Source organism: Pseudophryne corroboree, chromosome 4 (assembly GCF_028390025.1).
Source record: "Pseudophryne corroboree isolate aPseCor3 chromosome 4, aPseCor3.hap2, whole genome shotgun sequence".
In the NCBI taxonomy this organism is placed as follows: Eukaryota; Metazoa; Chordata; class Amphibia; order Anura; family Myobatrachidae; genus Pseudophryne; species Pseudophryne corroboree.
Window position 1 is genome coordinate 72418502 of NC_086447.1, and position 21997 is coordinate 72440498.

Genomic DNA, 21997 nt, shown 5'->3' on the forward strand with positions numbered 1-21997 from the left:
GGCTGACTGGTGCAGCTTTTTCCCTCTTCCCTCGTTTTACACGCTTGCATTTCTGAAGCCGAAAGGACTGTACCTGATAATACAGTGCTTTCTGAGGCTGTGAGGAAACCTGAGGTAAAAAAATTTCTTCCCAGCTGTTGCTGTGGATAAGAGGTCCCAGAGACCATCCCCAAACAATTCCTCACCCTTATAAGGCTCTATGTGTCTTTTAAAGTCAGCATCACCTGTCCAGTGTCGGGTCTCTAATAACCTCCTGACCGAATGGACATTGCATTAATTTTGGATGCCAGCCGGCAAAATATCCCTCTGTGCATCCCTCATATATAAGACGACGTCTTATGTTCGCAAACTAGTATCCCTGTTTGACAGGGTTACAGACCACGCTGCAGCAGCACTATCTGCAGGTCTCAGTCTAGTACCTGAGTGTGTAAATACAGACTTCAGGATAGCCTCCTGCTTTTTATCAGCAGGTACCTTCAAGTGGCCGTATCCTAAGACGGCAGTACCACCTTTTTTGACAAACGTGTGAGCGCCTTATCCACCTAGGGGATATCTCCCAGCGTAACTTATCCTCTGGCGGGAAAGGGTACGCCATCAGTAACCTTTTAGAAATTACCAGTTTCTTATCGGGGGAACCCACGCTTTTTCACACTTCATTCACTCATTTGATGGGGGAACAAAACACTGCCTGCTTTTTCTCCCCAAACATAAAACCCTTTTTTAGTGGTACTTGGGTTAATGTCAGAAATGCGTAACACATTTTTTATTTGCCGGGATCATGTAACGGATGTTCCTAGTGGATTGTGTATATGTCTCAACCTCGTCGACACTGGAGTCAGACTCCGTGTCGACATCTGTGTCTGCCATCTGAGGGAGCGGGCGTTTTTGAGCCCCTGATGGCCTTTGAGACGCCTGGGCAGGCGCGGGCTGAGAAGGAGGCTGTCCCATAGCTGTTACGTCATCCAGCCTTTTATGTAAGGAGTTGACACTGTCGGTTTATACCTTCCACCTATCCATCCACTCTGGTGTCGGCCCCCAGGGGGCAACATCACATTTATCGGCATCTGCTCTGCCATCACATAAGCCTCCTCATCAAACGTGTCGACACAGCCGTACCGACACACCGCACACACACAGGGAATGCTCTGACTGAGGACAGGACCCCACACAGCCCTTTGGGGAGACAGAGAGAGAGTATGCCAGCACACACCAGAGCGCTATATAATTTAGGGATTAACACTATATTGAGTGAATTTTTCCCAATAGCTGCTTGTATATACAATATTGCGCCTAAATTTAGTGCCCCCCCCCCTCTCTTTTTAACCCTTTGAGCCTGAAAACTACAGGGGAGAGCCTGGGGAGCTGTCTTCCAGTTGCACTGTGAAGAGAAAATGGCGCCAGTGTGCTGAGAGAGATAGCTCCACCCCTTTTTCGCGGACTTTTCTCCCGCATTTTTATGGATTCTGGCAGGGGTATTTATCACATATATAGCCTCTGGGGCTATATATTGTGATATATTTGCCAGCCAAGGTGTTTTTATTGCTGCTCAGGGCGCCCCCCCCCAGCGCCCTGCACCCTCAGTGACCGGAGTGTGAAGTGTGCATGAGGAGCAATGGCGCACAGCTGCAGTGCTGTGCGCTACCTTGGTGAAGACTGATGTCTTCTGCCGCCGATTTTCCGGACCTCTTCTTGCTTCTGGCTCTGTAAGGGGGACGGCGGCGCGGCTCCGGGACCGAACACCAAGGCCAGTTCCATGCGGTCGATCCCTCTGGAGCTAATGGTGTCCAGTAGCCTAAGAAGCCCAAGCTAGCTGCAAGCAGGTAGGTTCGCTTCTTCTCCCCTTAGTCCCTCGCTGCAGTGAGCCTGTTGCCAGCAGGTCTCACTGTAAAATAAAAAACCTAATTATATACTTTCTTTCTAGAAGCTCAGGAGAGCCCCTAGTGTGCATCCAACCTCGGCCGGGCACAAAATCTAACTGAGGCTTGGAGGAGGGTCATAGTGGGAGGAGCCAGTGCACACCAGGTGACCTAAAGCTTTCTTTAATTGTGCCCAGTCTCCTGCGGAGCCGCTATTCCCCATGGTCCTTTTGGAGTTCCCAGCATCCACTAGGACGTCAGAGAAATCTTTATGTTGCTCTTCATATAAATAGGACTTTTGCAAATCAAAAACTGATTAATCTGATTTCTTTCTAAGCAATTTCATTATTTAGGCCAAGATGCGACAAATACAACTGACATTTTTTTTTCTTAAATAGCGCATTGAAGAAACAGTACGGCTGAATCTATCACTGCACACAGGCAGAGATGTACTGCCAGCATTTAACAACCCATAGCAAACAGTTTATAGATCAAGACTGTTGATTTCAAATACATTGTAAATTGTCATTCCGAGCTTATGAGCCCCGGAGGAACATTCTGTGCTTCCCAAAAGACCGTTTCAGATTTCCAAACACATGCTCCTAAATCTCCCGGTTTTATATCTGCGTGAGACTCTTAATGAAGACTTTTTGATGCAAGATAGTATTTAAGACAAAAGCGAGTCATTTCCAGCCTCAACCCAACATCATCAAGTTGCCTGGCTTCTGTTCTGGAGAATAGTTTACATGGTAACTAATAGTGCTTAAATGCCCCTCGCTGTTCCTAAAGCTTTGTCATAATCCGCGTGCTTGTCTCCCATAAAACTCTCGCCAAGTGAAAAATGCCAACAGCTGCACGTTGCACTTCAGATATGAGGGATAACGCGCTCGCTATAATCTCTATGCATATATACAAGCAGACTTTACTAACTGCAAAGTATATTTCATTTTACGTGCCTTAATTGCCTGCTTGGGCTTCTTACAAATAACACACACTCGGAAAATATCCTTTTTTTTTCTGTTACGCATTTTATTTTCTCACTAAAAGGTAGTGAAAGTAAACACACACTCCCAGAAAGTTCCCTTAGGGAATATTTCAGTGGGAAAGATAAATTTAGCTTCTCTTCCGCAGGTTCCTCTCGAATACTTAACCAATTATCCCGGTGTAATTGTTGCAAGCATAGGAAAGAAAATGACAGGCACATTTAAAAGTACTCTTGCACAGGACTAATTTAATGTTTGAAATGCTGCCGTATAACGAAACACAATGCAACCATGCAAGTCGTTGGTTTAAATAGGTGAAGTAAAGGTAACGTTTAAAGGAAAATCTGTAATTAAGGAAGGGGAATGTGTAGCTTTTTAAAATTTGGTATAGTATGTATGCTGGAATGAACAAAAATAAAAATGAATCCATCTGTTGCATTCATATGAGGTGAGATGAGGTGCAAGCGGCAATAGTGCACCACCTCCAAGAGCTGGTGGTGCACTTGCAAAGAACAGTGCAACTCAGTCAGAATACAGGTGGATAATCGCCTTTGAATTCAGAGCGCAGGCGGACCACAGCAGTTTAGCGCAGTTGCTCAGGATCAAGCCGAAAGAAGTACGAACCCATCTTCTCTGCATGGCCAAATAAAAGGGTTTACTGAGAACCATGGACAGTACTGTAGGGATTCCATTCCCGTGGCAGCGATGAGCCTGATTTAAAAACAAGCAGCTCTACCTAGAATGCATATTTCATTAATGAAATCTCCGCTCACTATTTTGCTACACTGATCAGCCCAATCCCAGGTTGAGCTTGCCCTAAGTAAATCCTACACTAAGGGGGACATTTACTAAGCAGTGATAAAAGCGGAGAAGTGAGCTAGAGGAGAAGTTGCCCATGGCAACCAATCAGCACTAAAGTAACATCTATAATTTGCATACTATAAAATGATACAGAGCTGCTGATTGGTTGATGGGAAAATTTCTCCACTGGCTCACTTCTCCGCTCTTATCACTGCTTAGTAAATGTCCCCCTTTGTCCTAAACAATAGAATGGCCCCAGAACACATTGTACAGACATAAAGGCCTGTATGGGTTCTGTAACACAAATAAAAACCCAATGTAGAGGTCTGTACCTTTTAGAGGAGCACTGGCGGAACCCTTGAGATAAACAGATAAAAACCAGCGACTGGAGGAATGTCCCAAATTCTTTACTCGATTGCCCTAAAGTTAAACAAAACACATTGTAGAACAGGATACAATCATTATTATTGAATAAAGAGATTAGAACACAATAATACATTGAAGGTGGAAGGCAGTGGCGCACGCAGGGGGGGTTTCCAAGTACCTGGAAACCCCCCTGACTAAATCATGCATTTGCCCCTGGAAGGGTAAGTTGTGTGTCTCTATATACTGATAACTATCAGTGCCTACCCGTTGTTGCCGAGTGATTATTAATTTTATTCAATGATAAAAAAAATTCTTTCACATTTTTTTATTTCACTCATCTTACCATCTTCTTTAGTAAAAATGTATTTTTATGTTATTATTGTTTACCAATTCTTCAGTCTGTAAATAGCTTGTTGTAAACCACATTATGGCCGGGATGTAACGGAGTTCAAGTTCAGGGGCTGTGCGGGATGCCAGTCGAATATGGAAGTTTTTTTTAAAGCGCCAATCATTAAAAGGCTAAACCATGCTTGTACATGATTGCCCCTTTAAAAAAATGTCCGGACTTCATTACATCCTGCCCTATATTCGTTTGGTCGTTGCCTGCATGTCCCTGACTGCAGTGCTGCTGACTCAGGCGGGCGGTGGCCATCTTGCGGATTCCGGCTGGCTGCTCAAGGTTCTGGCAGGAGTCGGAACATGTCAGGACCTAGAGCAGCCAGTCAGAAGCTGCAAGATGGACCCAACCTGCCCGAGTCAGCAGCACTGCAGTCAGGGACATGAAGGTGATGGCCATTGGCGCAAGTAGAATTTTTTGTGTGTGTGGTACTGATAGTAAAAATGGGTGTGGTCACATGTTATGAGGGGGCGGGGTCACATGAAACTAGGGGAGTGGCTACATGATAATAGGCGCATGGCCACATTATGCCATACACCGTAATGCCCCTTACACATTATGCCAAACACCATAATGCCCATTACACATTATGCCACACACCATAATGCTTATTACACATTATGCCACACACCGTAATGCCCATTACACATTATGCCACACACCGTAATGCTTACTACACATTATGCCACACACCGTAATGCCCATTACACATTATGCCACACACCGTAATGCTTATTACACATTATGCCACACACCGTAATGCCCATTACACATTATGGCCCTCATTCCGAGTTGTTCGCTCGCTAGCTGCTTTTAGCAGCATTGCACACGCTAGGCCGCCGCCCTCTGGGAGTGTATCTTAGCTTAGCAGAATAGCGAATGAAAGATTAGCAGAACTGCTACTAAATAATTATTTGCAGTTTCTGAGTAGCTCCAGACATACTCCTAGATTGCGATCAGCTCAGTCCGTTTAGTTCCTGGTTTGACGTCACAAACACGCCCTACGTTCGGCCAGCCACTCCCCCGTTTCTCCAGACACTCCCGCGTTTTTCCCTGGCACGCCTGCGTTTTTTTAGCACACTCCCGGAAAACACTCAGTTACCACCCAGAAACGCCCCTTTCCTGTCAATCATTCACCGATCAGCAGTGCGACTGAAAAGCGCAGCAGGATCCACAGCAAAACTGCTAAGTTTTTAGTTAAATAACTAAGCGCATGCGCCCTGCGTGCCTTGCACATGCGCAATTAGCATCAAATCGCAGCATAGCGAAAATCGTCAACGAGCGAACAACTCGGAATGAGGGCCTATGCCACACACCGTAACACCCGTTACACATTATGCCACACACCGTCATGCCATTAAACATTATGCCACACACTGTAATGCCTTACATATTATGCCCCACACCGTTATGTCTATTATATATTATGCCACACACAGTTATGCCACTGACACCATTTTATGTCCAACACACAAAACTGCCCCTTATATATTATGCCCCAGCTGTTGGCTGGTGGTACTGAGTACCACCACCATATTTCTTAATGGTACTCCGTACCACCCTACTTTCAGTACTGGTGATGGCCAAATGGTATTAGTTTCCTCAGACACTGACTGGCGCCCCCTTGCTCCCCCCCCCCCTCCCCCCGCCTCCCTGTGCTGGCGAGCACCTTTGCACACTGTGTTTCTGCACTTGAATAAAATAAAATAAAAATGGAACTAAAAGACAGGGTGCCCCATTACCCACGTGTGCTTTTCCCCCTTCCATTACCCATGTGCAGTGCCGTTAAGAGGGAGGGGGAGCGGTTACCTATTACATGGGCCTGGGTTTGTTGGAGGGGCCCGGGTCCGCCCCACCCCAGAATATACTTAACTTGCTCTGGCAAGAGTGTCTCTCCTCCGCACTGTGCCACAGACGTCTGTTCTGTAGTGCACATGCTCAGTCTTCCTGAATATCTGCCCCCGGCTGAGTAGCAAACGGTGCCCTCCCTGTGCAGCATGCGGGCCGCATATAAAATGTTATATAAATATATGTTTGATTTATTTATTTTTTTGGGGGGGGGAGGGGGAGGAGGGCAGGACAGAGGTAGCCATGCTCCCTATTTTGCCATGTACTCCATACAGTACCTGGGCCCGGAAAACCTCTCTACAGCCCTGGCCATGTGTTGCTCTCATCCCCACAGTACCTGAACTGTGGCACAACAACAGAGAGTGTCTCTAATTTACCAATTAACATGATACCAAGATGATTCATAGCCTATGTTACTCGGAGGATCTCAGGGAACACTAAAAACCCGATCGAAATCGGTTCAGTAGTTCTCGGGTTTATTGTAAACATATGTTCAAACAAACAATTTTATTAATAGTATAGATGTACCAGACATTCCCATCTTGAAAATGCATGAGATGACACATCTATAAGTTATAGTCCCACCCTCTAATGGGACGTCTTATCAAGGTTTCTTTTTCCTTAAAATTTTAGTTTCTGAGGCTGTACGTAGATCATGTGGGGGATGCAGATTAGAGGATAAACATGAAAACACCAGTGACGTTCTATGTGCCATTGTCCCCTTCTGCTGATTCACTGGGGTGGTCTATTCTTTCAGCTTCAGCGTCAGAGAAACATTGTATGCTGAAGTTATAGAACTACAGTTTAATTTGCAGAAATATATTTTTAATATCATACGGATGTAGCCACACTTATCGTGGCTACATCTTGCCGCAAACGCGCCTTGTTAGGCGTAACCGTGTGCACATCTGGGGCGTGCACATGTCTTAGACGTGCCCACGCCCCATTCGCATGAATGGGAGCAGCAATTGCCTAGCTTGTACCGAAAGTGCTCGTTTAGCGCAGATGTAGCCACGATGAAATACAGATATATATATATATATATACACACACACACACTCACACACACTAGTTTCTACCTGCAGCTTAGCACCGTGTATTTTGTATGTAATGCAGCTTGCAATGTTACTGTAGAACCTCACTGCATACAATATTTGTTGTTTCGGCTCTATTGCTTTGCATGCAACTATATAAATATAAAGATCTCTGTTTGTACTGACTTAAGAACAGGCTACATAAAGCGGACTATGTGAAAAGCATCCAGTTGTCAGGTCTACCCATACAGTACCGTATTTTGCGCAGAGTCTGACCTAGAAACTTGTTAATTGTCATAGCAAGGGAGACGTTTACTGGGAATTGAAGTCCTTTAATCTGGAAGGAAAAGTTATTGGGAATTCGAGGAATAAATACATTTTTCCCTGTACTGCGTTCTGACAATATAGTGGCCTCCATAACGTTTCCTTGAAGAAATTTAGCTTTCCCATTGCACAATTTAGGCAGACTCAAGTTTCTCATCAGTATTATTGCACCAACTTTCAAGGTTATAAGATGTGCGGGTAACCCTGACGCTGATAGATTATTTCAGAATTCAGGAGGATAGTGCACTGCGTCTTCTACATTCATGGCAGTGTTTATAGAATTGTAAACTCTCATCAAACCTGGACACCTCTCCAATATATAGTAGTTAATAGAGTGGACTTGTATGCTCTTGGGCACAAGGATCACACGTTTGCATAACCATGAGTCGTCTTGAGTGGAAATTGTCTCGACACGTCTGTAAACTTTCATCAGAGTGTGTGTGTGTAGCAAACCAAAAAATTTAGCAATTGGGCAAAACCATGTGCACTGGAGGTGGGGCAGATGTAACATGTGCAGAGAGATTTAGATTTGGGTGGTTTATATTGTTTCTGTGCAGGGTAAATACTGGCTGCTTTATTTTTACACTGCAAGTTAGATTTTAGTTTGAACACACCCCACCCAAATCTAACTCTCTCTCTGCACATGTTACATCTGCCCCCCATGTAGTGCACATGGTTTTCCCCAATTGCTAACTTTTTTGGTTTGCCAGTACAGTAACTCTGAATAACTCCATTAAAGCGGTGGTGAAGAATAATCAACAACAACAAAACTTTACCTGTATATCCAAGAAAGCAACTTTAGGCTGCGTCAGAAGTAGCCTTCCAGTTGTCCCACCCACCGGCTGCACTTCTATGTAGATGCGATGCGGTCTCACATACAGAGTGCTGCGGCTTCCGATAATGTTGCTATTGGTGAAAGAAATATTTACAATATTAAACACTGAAAGCAACACTTACTCCCACAGCTGGCTGAAAGCTCTATGGTGGAAAATACCTGTCACACACCCACATTGCCAGGTCATCATAGGTGTCAAGTACAGTGAAGGGTGTAACAATGATCACAACTAAACTGCTCCAGTGCCACATGGCACAGATGCCTGGACGCCAGTGCTATGTGGCACAGATACCTGAACACTGGGCCACCATCGGGGTGGGGGGGGGGGTTGGGGAAGAGGTAATGGGAGTCTCAGGCCTGGACAGAGATGGGGCCCGCCCCTGGCTCTTACCACTGATATCTGGAGAACTGCACCAGACTGCGGAGAATTTCTTATCTGCCCACTGTGAATGATTACTACAGGTCCACGGCACCGCAGCTATATGTGATGTCACAATGTGTGAAGTCATACAGGGGTGGATCGTTGCGGCGGAATAACGCACCCTACAGCTCCAAGTGAGTGAACCTTGCTTTGCAGAGGACAGGACTGTTTTGTTCATATGTTTGTAAATCCAGTCATCAGGACACAGAGACATGTGAGTTCACTGCTGTGCTTTTTATTCCATCCCCCAACTCCAGGCACACTGCACACCCACTTCCCAGCATTCCCCTGGTCCCAGGGACCATTACTGAAGATACAGGCTTACAAACATTAGTAAGGGAGTGTCTACAAATATAAAGCATTCTAATACACTAACATCACATCCTATTTTCTTTAAAGATAAGCCCTGTACGCTTCAATGCAACAATTAACAACGTCATATTAAGAACATCATCTAACACGTTTCAATGAGTCTCTCAGGTCTGCGTATTTCCCTTTTGGATCTTTCATACACAGTCTGTGTTTCATCGACCATGTTGGACCTTTCTAGAATCGTGGTTTGTTCACCATCATCAGGATCATCATACATGTCAGATGAAGGGTATTCTTCAGTCATGTTGTCTTCATTATGGTTAGGTTGAGATCTTAAATCCACCCGATTTCTTCTTACTAGCGTTCCACGCTCTGTACGTATAGTATAAGATCTTGGTGCTACTTGTGCTTGCACAATACCTTTCTGCCCCCAAATACCTTTCTCGTGATCTCTGAGACAGACTTGGTCACCCAATTTTAGATCAGATAAGCGTTTTGTTCGTCTGTCATGGAACAGTTTCTATTTCGCCTGTTGACGTTCCTTACTCAGTCTGACCAACGCTGAGTTATGTGTATTAAGCAGTTCATCATGTATCGGGAGATTTGCTCTAATCCTCCTTCCCATCAGCATTTGTGCAGGAGAAAGTCCATTCTGTAAAGGTGTACTGCGGTAGATTAAAAGACTTTTGTAGAAATCTTCTTTACCTTCTTGAGCTTTTTTCATTAGACTCTTTACAGTTTTTACTGAACTTTCCACCAACCCATTTGAGCGTGGATAGTGGGGACTTGACGTAGTATGGACAAATTCCCATTCATCAGCAAATTGTCTAAATTCAGCACTGGAAAACTGAGGACCATTGTCAGCGAACACTTCCATAGGAACACCATGCCTTGCAAAGATTGACTTCATGCAATTGATTATGGCTTTACTAGTAGTTGTATGTAGTGTCTTCACCTCAGGGTAGTTAGAGTAATAATCAGTCACGACAATGTACGTTTTCCCATTACAATCAAACAAATCTGCGCCAACTTTCTGGTACGGTCTCTCTGGCACTGCGTGAGGACTCAGTGGCTCGACTTGTTGTTTCGGTCTATACTTAAGACATAATTCACATGTAGCTGTAGTCTGTGCTATGTCTTGGTTCATTCTTGGCCAATACATAACTTCACGCGCTCTCCGCTTACATTTTTCTTCTCCTAAGTGGCCTTCATGTATCTTGCACAGCATAGTTTTTCTTAGTCGTGCAGGTACAGTATGACAAACCTATTGCCTTTGTAAATAATACCATCGACAACTGTAAGATCACTGCGGTACATCCAATAATCATGGATAGACAGCGGGCACGCATGTTTTTCTGCTGGCCAACCTTTCAGAATGATATCTTTCAACACTTTCATTGTGTCATCTGTCTCAGTTTCTTTCCTAACCTGTTCTTGTCTTGCAAGAGACACTGGTAGAGAAGCTACGATCAAATTAACATAGGCTTCTATCTCTTCATCCATCAGACTTTTGGAACCTTCACTTTTGTCCACAGCACGAGAAAGTGTATCAGCAATGTATATGTATTTGCCGGGACAGTACAGCAAGTGTACATCATATTTCTGTAGTCTGATAAGCATTCGTTGAATTCTCATGGGACAGTCATGTAATGATTTAGTCATGATAGCTATCAATGGCTTGTGGTCAGTTTCCACTGTAAATGTTTGACCATACACAAACTGATGAAATCGCTCACATGCATATGTGATCGCTAGAAGTTCTTTTTCTATCTGAGCATACCTTGTTTCAGCACTTGTCAGTGCTCTTGATGCATAGATTACTGGTTGCCATGTATCCTCATGTTCTTGTAACAGCACTGAGTCTAGGCCAAATTGCGAAGCATCTGCTGAAATTCTTATTCTTTTCGCAGGATCAAAGAATTTTAGCACTGGTCGCTCTGTAATGATCTGTTTCAAGTTTTGCCAACTTTCTTCTTGTTCATGTGACCACATCCACTCGTTATCTTTGTCCAACAACCATCTAAGAGAGGCTGTTCGTTCAGAGAGTTGAGAAATAAACTTTCCTAAGTAAGTAATCATTCCTAGGAATCTTCTGACGTCGTCTTTGTTGTTAGGACGTTCCATGTTCACTATGGCTGATATTTTCCTTGGGTCTGGTTTTACACCTTAATCCGAGACCACGTCGCCCATAAAGGTAAGTGTATTCACGCCAAATTCACATTTGTCCTTGTTTAGCTTTAGATTCACTTTCTTGACAAGTTCCATTACTTGTCTCAATCTAGAATCATGTTCTTCCTTTGTAGATCCCCAGACAATAATGTCATCCATCATTGTTTCAACACCTGGAATATGTTCAAAAATCATGTGTATCTTTTTGTGATATACTTCTGGAGCAGACAATATTCCATATGGTAGTCGAAGAAATCTGTATCGACCTTCTGGTGTATTAAATGTACAAAGCTTTGAGCTGGCCTCATCTAGCTTCATTCGCCAGAATCCTGAAGACGCGTCCAATTTACTGAACCATTTTGCTCCCGCAAATTGCGACATGATTTAATCTCTGGTTGGTAGTTTGAAATGTTCACGTTTAATAGCTTTGTTTAAATCTCTGGGGTCTAGACATATTCTGAGTTGTCCATTTTTCTTTTCAACAATTACTAAGGAGCTTACCCATTCAGTAGGCTCATCAACTTTCTGTATAACACCCAAGGCTTCCATGCAATTTAACTCTTGTTTCAGTTTTTCTCTCAGCGCAAACGGCACTTTTCTACAGGGGTGTATCACTGAAGAAACTTGCGTGTCTATATTTATTTTATGCTCTCCAGGCAAACAACCTAGACCTTCAAACAAGTCTCTGTATTCTGTAAACATCGATTTGCAGTCATCTTCTACTTGTGATGTCACCATAAAAACTTTCTTTAGCATGCTTAGTTTCTCACAGGAACTTAATCCTAGAATCGGTTGCACATTTTTATCCACAATCAGTAGAGATGTTTTAAACTGTTGTCCCTTATATTTCAGTGTCACTAAGCATGTACCTTTCACAGGAATTTCCTCCCCAGTGTACCCTGTAACTTTCACTTTGGCTGGGTGAATTTTAGGTTTTACTCTAAAAGTCTTGTAGTCTTGAAATGATATTAAATTCATCTGCGCACCAGTATCAAGCTTAAAGGGAATGACAATCTCGTTCACAGCTAAAGGGACAATCCATTCTTTCTTATCTGCACTGCAAAGTTCAATGCAATCCACAAAGAATTCAGCTGTTTGTTTAACAGCATGCACTTTGGTTGTTTTACTTTTAATTTTACAGCATTTGGCAAAGTGATTAAGTCTACCACATTTCATGCAGGTTTTACCATAAGCCGGGCACATTTTAGGATTGTGAGCATTTCCACATCTACTACACATTTCCTTATTAGACTGTGGTTTAGACTGCTGCATTCTTAAGAATGGAGGTTTGCATGGCTCTGTTTTCTGCACTACATGGACATTAGCTTCCTTGTGTAACTTTTTGGCTTGAAATCTAGTTATTTCTGCAGATCTACACATAGTCACTGCCTTTTCTGGTGTTAGGTCTTGCTCTCTCAGCAATCTCTCTCTGAGTCCATTATCAGGTATTCCACAGACAATACGATCTCTAATCAGTGAATCTTTTAAATCACCAAACTCACAGGTTTTACTGAGTGATTGCAGCTCTGTAACATACTGATCAAATCCATCTACAGACTTCTGATCACATGTGAAAAACTTATATCTTTCATATGTCACATTTTTCCTTGGCACAAAGTAATCTTCAAACTTTTGCATTATAGAAGATAGCACCATATTCTGCCTCTCATCAAACTGAAAACTATTATAAATGTTCAGCACATCCTCTCCTATCACATGGAGGAAAATGGATGCCTTCGTTTTGTCAACCTCTGAATCAGCTCCACATGCAGTAAGATATATATTAAACCTTTGCTTAAATCTTTTCCAGTTTTCAGACAAGTTACCAGACATCAGCATGCCGGTTGGAGGAGCTAGTTTATCCATGGTTACTCACTGTTTGAAGAGAGGAGCACACGGCAGGCTTTGCAGACACAGAGTATCACAGCCACAGACTTCTGCAAGATTCTTTCACACTCTGAGAGCACTAGCAGTCCAAGTTAAACTTCTTCTGACACCATGTTTTGTTCATATGTTTGTAAATCCAGTCATCAGGACACAGAGACATGTGAGTTCACTGCTGTGCTTTTTATTCCATCCCCCAACTCCAGGCACACTGCCCACCCACTTCCCAGCATTCCCCTGGTCCCAGGGACCATCACTGAAGATACAGGCTTAGAAACATTAGTAAGGGAGTGTAGAACTATAAAGCATTCTAATACACTAACATCACAAGGACAGAAAGATCAGCCAAAGAAGACGGTACTGTAAGACAAAGAAGGGAGGGGGTCTGGTTTTATTGTATGTCCTGGGCCCAACAATTTCTGATGGCAGTCCTGCCTGGATGCAGGAGAAACATGCACTTCAGTCTGAATAGTCATTTTTTTCTGGAAGTAACGACTTGGCAGCTTCTGAGGCCTAAAACGCTGACTCTAGAATTAGTTTCCAGGTAAAGTTGCTACACACCATCACTGTTGTGACTGGGGTTTTGTGTTACTTCTGTCTTGGCCATTCCTTAGGCAAAGTTACATATGGTTAAAGTGTAATTCCAAATATAGGGTTGTTACATCTTCTAAACTAACCACCTCTTTGCTACTCCGTGAATGAGGACCGCTCATCCTCTGCACTGTAGGGGTCTCTGAGGACTTTGGGCTCTCACAATAAGTGGCCTACCGTGTGGCTAGCCTTGGTTCCCATTCTTACCATCACACCATTTCTGACTGCCAAAAGAGATCCATCAGGATATTCAACTGACGGATTCAAGAGAAAAAGCCCCATTGTATGACACTACATGCTACTTTGTATGAGCCAGATCTCGTCATTTCCTTTGAAAATGTAGCTGTAACATAAGCACTGTCACCTCCTGGAATTGGGGCATGGAGGACTTCCCAAGGAATGCAGGTGTAGGGGCCAAAACTTGGGCGGAAGGATACTGGACAGCCACCAGAGGGGATGTGGCCAGAAATCACAGGAGGACTTGGCTGGCCATTTTAGAGGAGGGGATAGAGGTGTGTCAGGACTGGCCACTTTGGCTGGCAGAACTGCTAATCTTGGTGTAGATTCCATAGAAACAAGTCAAGCATCCAAGATCTTGCTCCACTGAGTTGCTTCCGCCTATAGGAGCGGGTGGGGCTCTTAGGCAGTGGGACCCACCAAGGATTTCAGCTGTACACCTGTCGGCCAGACTCACGCTGGATGTCTCCAAGAATTATGGCAGAATAGACATCATCCAACTGAGTATGGCAACTTAATTTTGTTGGGTCCAATATGTAGCTTCAGTAAAATGGTGCAGGCAGCAGACAATAACTGGAGATTATTCCCAGAATAAGAGGCATCCTGGCAGCTTGCAGAGATTGCATCATCATGTCCTTTAAAAAAAATGTTTTTATTGTATTTGACTAACATCATTGCACTTATGTTTAATATTTCAGTCCTCCGTGTACAATTATTTATGCTGATGGGCAGAATTGGTTATTTCAGGTACAACACAGCTCAGTCGCGTTCTGTGAACAAAATACAGTGGAATCCAGATACCAGGTTTGTGTCTTACCCTGGGCCAATTAAAATAATTAAGTCTGCCTGAAGACAGGATGGGAAAGCACAGAAGGAAGCCAGACCACAAAAAAACAGAGCGTATATAGTAAAATGTGCAGGAGGGTGTTGTAATAAATGAAAGTAAGTGGAAGGCGGAACCACTCCACATCAGAACTGTAGCTATAGTTCTAGAGACCTTCACATTGACATGCCACAATATCTTATGCTGGTGGCTATGATAGCACAGTAATACGGACTCGGGGAAAGGCTGTTACAGATGCTTGGTGCTGGAAAGTGCTATATGTTTCATTTTAGCATGTTCTCTTTCCAAATTGCCTGCAATATGACCGACTTCTGCGCTTCCTGCCTGGCTCCTTAATGACATCACTACCCAGGTGGTGCCAGGAATGTGCCATTCAGAGCCAGAAGTGCCTACAGAGCACCCAGGGAGAGCGGTTATTAGACTACAACTATACAACACCCTGTTGTTTCTTATGCCTCTCATAGACATTACATGCTCTATTTAAATACTCCTAATTTTCCTCTTTACAAGCTGCATTGTGGGAAAGAGAGTTTCTCTTCCCAAATCCCCGCTACACAGCAATCCAGGTTAATGCGCCATTGTTTAGAAAGGCTGCCGGAGCTAGAGAGAGAAAACAACCCAAAACTTGTCATACAAAGAGACACAAGTGCCAGAACAATGAAGCAGATGATATAGGACCATGCGATAATATAAATGAAATTATTATAGAGAGAGGGGGAGAGAGAATGAAATATACACTATTACTCATCATCAGGACATTGTGCTTTGTGTTACCATCATGCATGTCCTGGTTGATTGTTTCAGCACAATAAAAGTCGCAGGACTATTAATACTGTAGTTATGGGCCTTCCCTATTACGCTTGGGACAGTGATACAGATGGAGCCCCGCTCATCTAGCCTTCTCTGCTGCGCCTAGGTGCACCACGGCTTATTAGCATACACCTTTCATCTATTGTTCTCAGCTGCAATACAATACAGAGAGAACAATACATCAGGGGATTAAGTCATTACACAGCGCAGGATGACCTGGGGCACAACCAGCAGCAGTCTATAATAGACAGCACCGGTGCCTGACTGTCAGCTCCGCTTCCCACTTCCCCAAGCCGGAGTTCAAAGTGCAGTTGCAGGAAGGCCGAACCCCCCCCCCTCGCGCCGCCGCCTCATGGACTGAGCCGCGGCACGCCTCTGCCAGCATTATTGCCTGCCACCCCCTCCGGTACCTTACACCTATCTCCGGCACCTCACACATGCAAGAGGAAGATGGGCGCTGTGGGCAGCAGTACCTCCGGCTGGGAGCTTCTCTGCTCCCTGCTCCACGGCTGTCTCAACCCCAGCTCCACTGTGCTCCCCTCCATGGCTACATCCACGTGCTGCATAGGGGCTATCTGAAGCCTCCAGGCTGGAGGGGGCCAGGCAGCTGCTGAGGGAGCTCCGGCCCAAACTGGAGGTGGTCACCAAACAGGTGTGTGGCTGTGTATATGGGGGGGACAGGAGGACTAAGGGGTTTGAGGGGTTAGAAGAATATGGGGTGTATGTGGAGGGACAGGGGTTATAGGGGATAAGGCCAGGGGTTATGTGTGTGGTGATAAATGGGTGGCTGTGTGCTGTAAAGAGGGGGACTGGCTGACGTAATGTGTAAAAAGGGGGACGCTGCCTGCCGTAATGTGTAAAAAGGGGGACGCTGTCTGCCGTAATGTGTAAAAAGGGGACGCTATCTGCTGTAATGTGTAAAAAGGGGACGCTGCCTGCTGTAATGTGTAAAAAGGGGGACTATCTGCCGTAATGTGTAAAAGGGGGACTCTGCTGTAATGTGTAAAAAGGGTGACGCTGTCTGCCGTAATGTGTAAAAAGGGGGACTCTGTCTGCCGTAATGTGTAAAAAGGGGGACTGTCTGACATAATGTGTAAAAAGGAGGATGCTGTCTGCCGTAATGTGTAAAAAGGGACTCTACCTGGTGTAGTGGCGCTACTGTGCTGCGTAATTTGAATAATGGAGACTACTGTGCACCGTAATATGAACTGGAATTATTTTGTGGCCACATCCCTTCCCCATGAAGACACGCCCCTATAAAAAAAATGTGCGCGCACTGCCCGATTTACATAAGGGGTGGGGGCGCTGATGCCGTTTCTTGCACATAGCGCTAAAATGTCTAGTTACGGCACTGCTGGCCAGCACAGTCACCATTGCAGAAGAGGCCACTGCTGAGCCAGCTGCAGTGTCAGCTGAAGACCAGATGGACCTAGGAGTAACTGCAGGGCAGATCTATCCCGTCTTGAGTACAGCAATAGGATGCTGAGTGACCTATCACTTTACAATTTTCATCCAATAGGCAGGCTCCACCGCTGACATGGGTGAATTATAACCAATGAGGAGCCTCTAATTTATGCTCTGTTGCTCACAGTCCCAGAAGTTCTCCATCTTGTCTAGGTGTTGCAAGTTGAACCTGTTGGGGCTGGATAGAGTGGAGCGGAAAGTGTAATCTGTGAAGGGGCATTACTGGGTGGTATAGGGCATGTAGGTACATAGTATAAGATTAATGAGGGTGTGTCGACGGCATGTAGAGGAAATTGCGGTCTATGGGAGTTGTGTGTACGCAGAATCTCTTGAATCAAAGAGACTGGTGCAACTGCGCATCAGGTAGTGCGATCACATAGATGTATACGACTCAGCATAATATGGATGAATATCTGCAAACGGAACGCAAGTATAATTATGGGCGACTTGTGCAACTCTGAACCAGATCCATAAGTTGGTCGATAGGATGCACTGTGCTGGCCCTGCCCCTGAACATGTGATGCCATGATGTCCCAATGGGGAGGTAGGGCCGACAGCACCAAGGAGAGAAGCTGTGCTCCGACCTGGAGCTTCCATAAGATGCCCTGCGCTGCTCTTCAGTGGCTTGCCACCTTGACTAGGGTGAAGCTGAGCATAAAGTGCATCCAAAGGATGCACCAGCTGGTGGCTTTCTAGGATGCAGGTTGCAAGTGCAGGTACTTTGCATGTCAAACACAGGTGCTACTGGTCAGTAATGGACCCACAGGCAGAGGCAGAACTCTGGGAGGCAACGGAGTCATCTGCCGCCGGGCTCCTGCTCTGAAGGGGGCACCTCTCCTCCCATTCTGTGACACCATTAAATTAAGTTGATAGCTGCTACTCTCTTATCAGTAGCCATTTGCCTCATTGGTCCCTGTACCTTACAAATCTCACCCTTTTTATTATACTTTAGATACACATTTTACAAGTATCATACCTGGGATTAGAAACCATGACCTATTACACTAGAAGCAGACACCTTACTGATGAAGCTATTTGCTCCTGTATAGGAAATATGAGAATTCTAACTACATGAAGATACTTCTCTGACAATTACACGTAACTTTGTATAGTAAGAATTCTCTGGCTTCCTATACAGGAGCAAATAGCTCCATTAGGAAAGTGCCTGCTGTCAGTGTAACAGGTTATGGGTTCTAATCCTGGGTATGACTGCTAAGAAATGTGTGATTTAAAATATACAGTATATATGGGGGGGTTTTCAGAGCACCACACACACACACACTTATCTAAATATAGGGGGGCACCAATATTTATCTTGCCTCCGGGCTACTGGGACGAAGTTACGCCACTGCCCACGGGACCTGCTCTCTGGTTGGCGGCACCACTTGCTCATCCCTAGTTGCGGCCCTGCTCTGAACCGACCCTACAGTGTAGAATTGCATCCTGCTGAATGTCAATCCAAACAATAAAACAAGAAGTTTGGTTTTCTGATCTGCAACATCCGCTGCAAAAGTTGATTTGCATAAAATTTTATTGCGATTTCACCAATCTCTATGGGCCCGATTCAGAGCTGATGGCGGTTGTACTAAATCGCACAGCGGGCAATTATCGAATGACTATGCAAGCACTGCAATGCGCAGGTGCAATGCCAAACAGCGACAGGATGCTGCAAACATTTTGATCACACGGGCGTTTGCAAGTTGATTGACAGGAAGAGGACGTTTGTGGGTGGTAACTGGCCGTTTTCTGGGAGTGGCGGGAAAAACGCAGGCGTTCCCAAGCATTTTCAGGGCGGCTGTGTGACGTCAGCTCCGAACCCGATCAGCCTGTTCTCATCGCACTGTAGGAGTAAGTCCTGGGCTGCGCACACACTGCACGGTATGGAAAATCATTCGATGGTGAGTGGGTTGCGAACGGATTTGCAGCTGTCCACTGACTGGAGGAATTTTTGCACGCTGCAATTATGCAATTGCACACTTGCACGGGGCGGGTTTTCACTCTCCATGGCGGGCAGCTATCTGATCGCAGACCTCTGCAAAAACGCAAAGGAGCGTTCAGGTCTGAATCAGGCCCTATACGTATTAGTATTTTATCAGTATTCTGACCATCTACATATAGATATGGGTTACAGATATTAGTAAAACAGACTATTTATGTAGGCACCGGGGTTACTGCAGAAAAATACAGGTCACAAATTATTTTTTGCATAAACGGATATGAGATTAGATTCAGGCAGAAAGTTCCCCATCACGCTTCATGCAGAACTCTGCAGAACGATGGGAGAGATTTAAAGTCATTTATGATGTAATGAATTAAAACAAATTGTAAATGAGTCCAGCAAGGAGCCGGTATAATGGCGTTTCTGGAACCAATAAATGGAATGGAGTTGTGATGATTGACTATAGCAACTTTTTTCTCGGAGACGCATTACGAGCGCTATATGCAATTGTATCCATCAATTGCGGCTGGCCTTTTAAAAAGCAATAAATAGTCGAGAAAGTTAAAAGGAATTCCATCAGGGAAAATGCTACCGGATGCATAATCAGGATGATTGAAGGTTTGACACGGTGATAGGCATTTCTGTCTTATCAGCTGTTCTCAACAAGGGGTAGATGTATCAAGCCTTGGAGACAGATAGGAGAGCCTTGGAGAGAGATAGAGTACCGACCAATCAGCTACTGACTGTCATTTACAGGCTTTGTTTAAACATATGACAGTTAGAAACTATGGGGCCCATTTACTAAGTCTTGGAGAGTGATAAAGTGTCGAGATAAAGTACCAGCCAATCAGCTCCTACCTGTCATGTCACAGGCTGGGTTTGAAAAATGACATCTAGCTATCAATTATCTCTGTCCACTTTATCTCTCTCCAAGGCTTAGTAAATATCTTCCTTATTGGCTGTTACTTTATCTCTCTCCACTTTATCTTCCATTAGGCCTGAAAATAAGATTTGTACATTTGGAAAACTCCATACAATACTAGGAGGATAATGGGGGTCATTCCGAGTTGATCGTAGTGCTAAAAGCTACGATCATTCACACTGACATGAGGGGGGACGCCCAGCACAGAGCTAGTCCGCCCCGCATGTCAGTGCCGGCCCCACGCAGAAGTGCAAAGGCAATCGCACAGCGGCGATGTCTTTGCACAACAAGAGTAGCTCCCGGCCAGCGCAGCTTTAGCGTGCTGGCCGGGAGCTACTCGTTGCTCCCCGGCCTGCAGCTGCTGCGTGTGAAATCACACAGCCGCTGCGGCGCACCCCCCATTAGGTCCGGCCACGCCAGCGTTGGCCGGACCACTCCCACGAAATGGCGGCCAAACGCCACCGTTCTGTCCCCTCCCACCCAGCAATCGCCTCTGCCTGTCAATCAGGCAGAGGCGATCGCAGCCCTGCTACAGCCTTCGGCCATCTGGCATGCGCCGGCGCACTACGCAGACCGCAGTGTACTTTCCGAAGGGCACCATGGTACAAAAACGCAGCAGAAAGGGGCGCATCTGCCGTTTTCTGTTTATTCCTTTTATCTTACTGTTCATCTAATAACAACAACAACTGATTAATGCAGCACTGTCTCCTTTAAAAAGACACGGTATATAAATGTCCGTATGCCACTCCGATCCCGCATCGTTCCTTCCTGAAGATTCTACAGTAGGTGATGCTGCTTTTTACGATATGTTATAATAGTGTAATAAATCTGTTAGCTTAGAATGGAATCTCCGTGGCCTTTTAGAGAAATCATCATTAAACGCGGGGCCCTGTTAATGATGCCATCCCGGTGAAATTGTTTAATCCGCAGCAGGGGTGAAAGGTCACCAAATGAATTTTTTATAATACATCAACTTGACACGCGATAGGGAAAACTGCCATAGATAAAAGTTACAGTAAAGGCCACCGTCTCCTCCTGATAGGTCAATTGCAGCCAAGAGAGCCGCTCATTTGGCCTCCTCTCAGCGCCCCTGACTTTTTTCCCATTTAATATGGTCACCCAATTAATACCTCTGTAGAATAGGCAGCCTCATTTTGGGTGAATTATGGCACGCGCTCCCCCCTTCCCCCCTACAATGTGAGTGATCACGATACATCATAGTGTGCTGGGAATTAGTATTAATTGATGTGAGTTACCGAGCAATGATAAGACACTTAGATAATGTAAGCTTTATTGGGTCCTGCCAGGGAGATTGGCCAGATTAAATTCCTGGGCCCCGTTGCCGTGGCTACACCAGTGATCTGACATCTTGTTAGACAGCTGTTAAGGTTCTGTCATTGGCCCCACTGGGGTCGTCGCTAAACCGAAGTGATGGCCAAACATCATTATGTGCCTCCCTGATATTAAAGCAACAGGATAAACTCCTTATTGGCGGCAGGTCGGATTCATCATTGCACCGCGCAAATCCAATTTACAGACACTAATGTCACTGTAGCCAAGAGGCTGCATGACCCACAGCCAAACCGCTGCCATGGGAACCACAGCGACACTCCATGTGCCTACTGCAAACAGGACGCTGCCATTGTGTAACACCAGTGTGTGATTGTGATACTGTATCATGTATCAGCAGTGTGTCATTGTGACATTGTACCATGTATAAGCAGTGTGTGATTGTGACATTGTATCATGTATCAGCAGTGTGTCATTGTGACATTGTATCATGTATCAGCAGTGTGTCATTGTGACATTGTATCATGTATCAGCAGTGTGTCATTGTGACATTGTATCATGTATCAGCAGTGTGTCATTGTGACATTGTATCATGTATCAGCAGTGTGTCATTGTGACATTGGGGGTCTTAAAATTGCGAACGATGTATTCGCAATATTGCGATTACACA

The 21997-nt window shown here is 44.9% G+C and overlaps 1 protein-coding gene across 1 annotated transcript in view; it reads right to left on the bottom strand.

Moving 5' to 3' along the window:
- The window catches only part of PKHD1 (PKHD1 ciliary IPT domain containing fibrocystin/polyductin), a 985750-nt gene that overhangs the window by 63354 nt on the left and 900399 nt on the right, over nucleotides 1–21997 (bottom strand). The window contains exons 62-63 of the mRNA XM_063919219.1: nucleotides 8386–8515; nucleotides 3973–4060 (exon numbers count right to left, since the gene is read on the bottom strand). Coding sequence (XP_063775289.1) covers nucleotides 3973–4060; nucleotides 8386–8515 — 218 coding nt within the window. The remainder of the gene's footprint in view (nucleotides 1–3972; nucleotides 4061–8385; nucleotides 8516–21997) is intronic.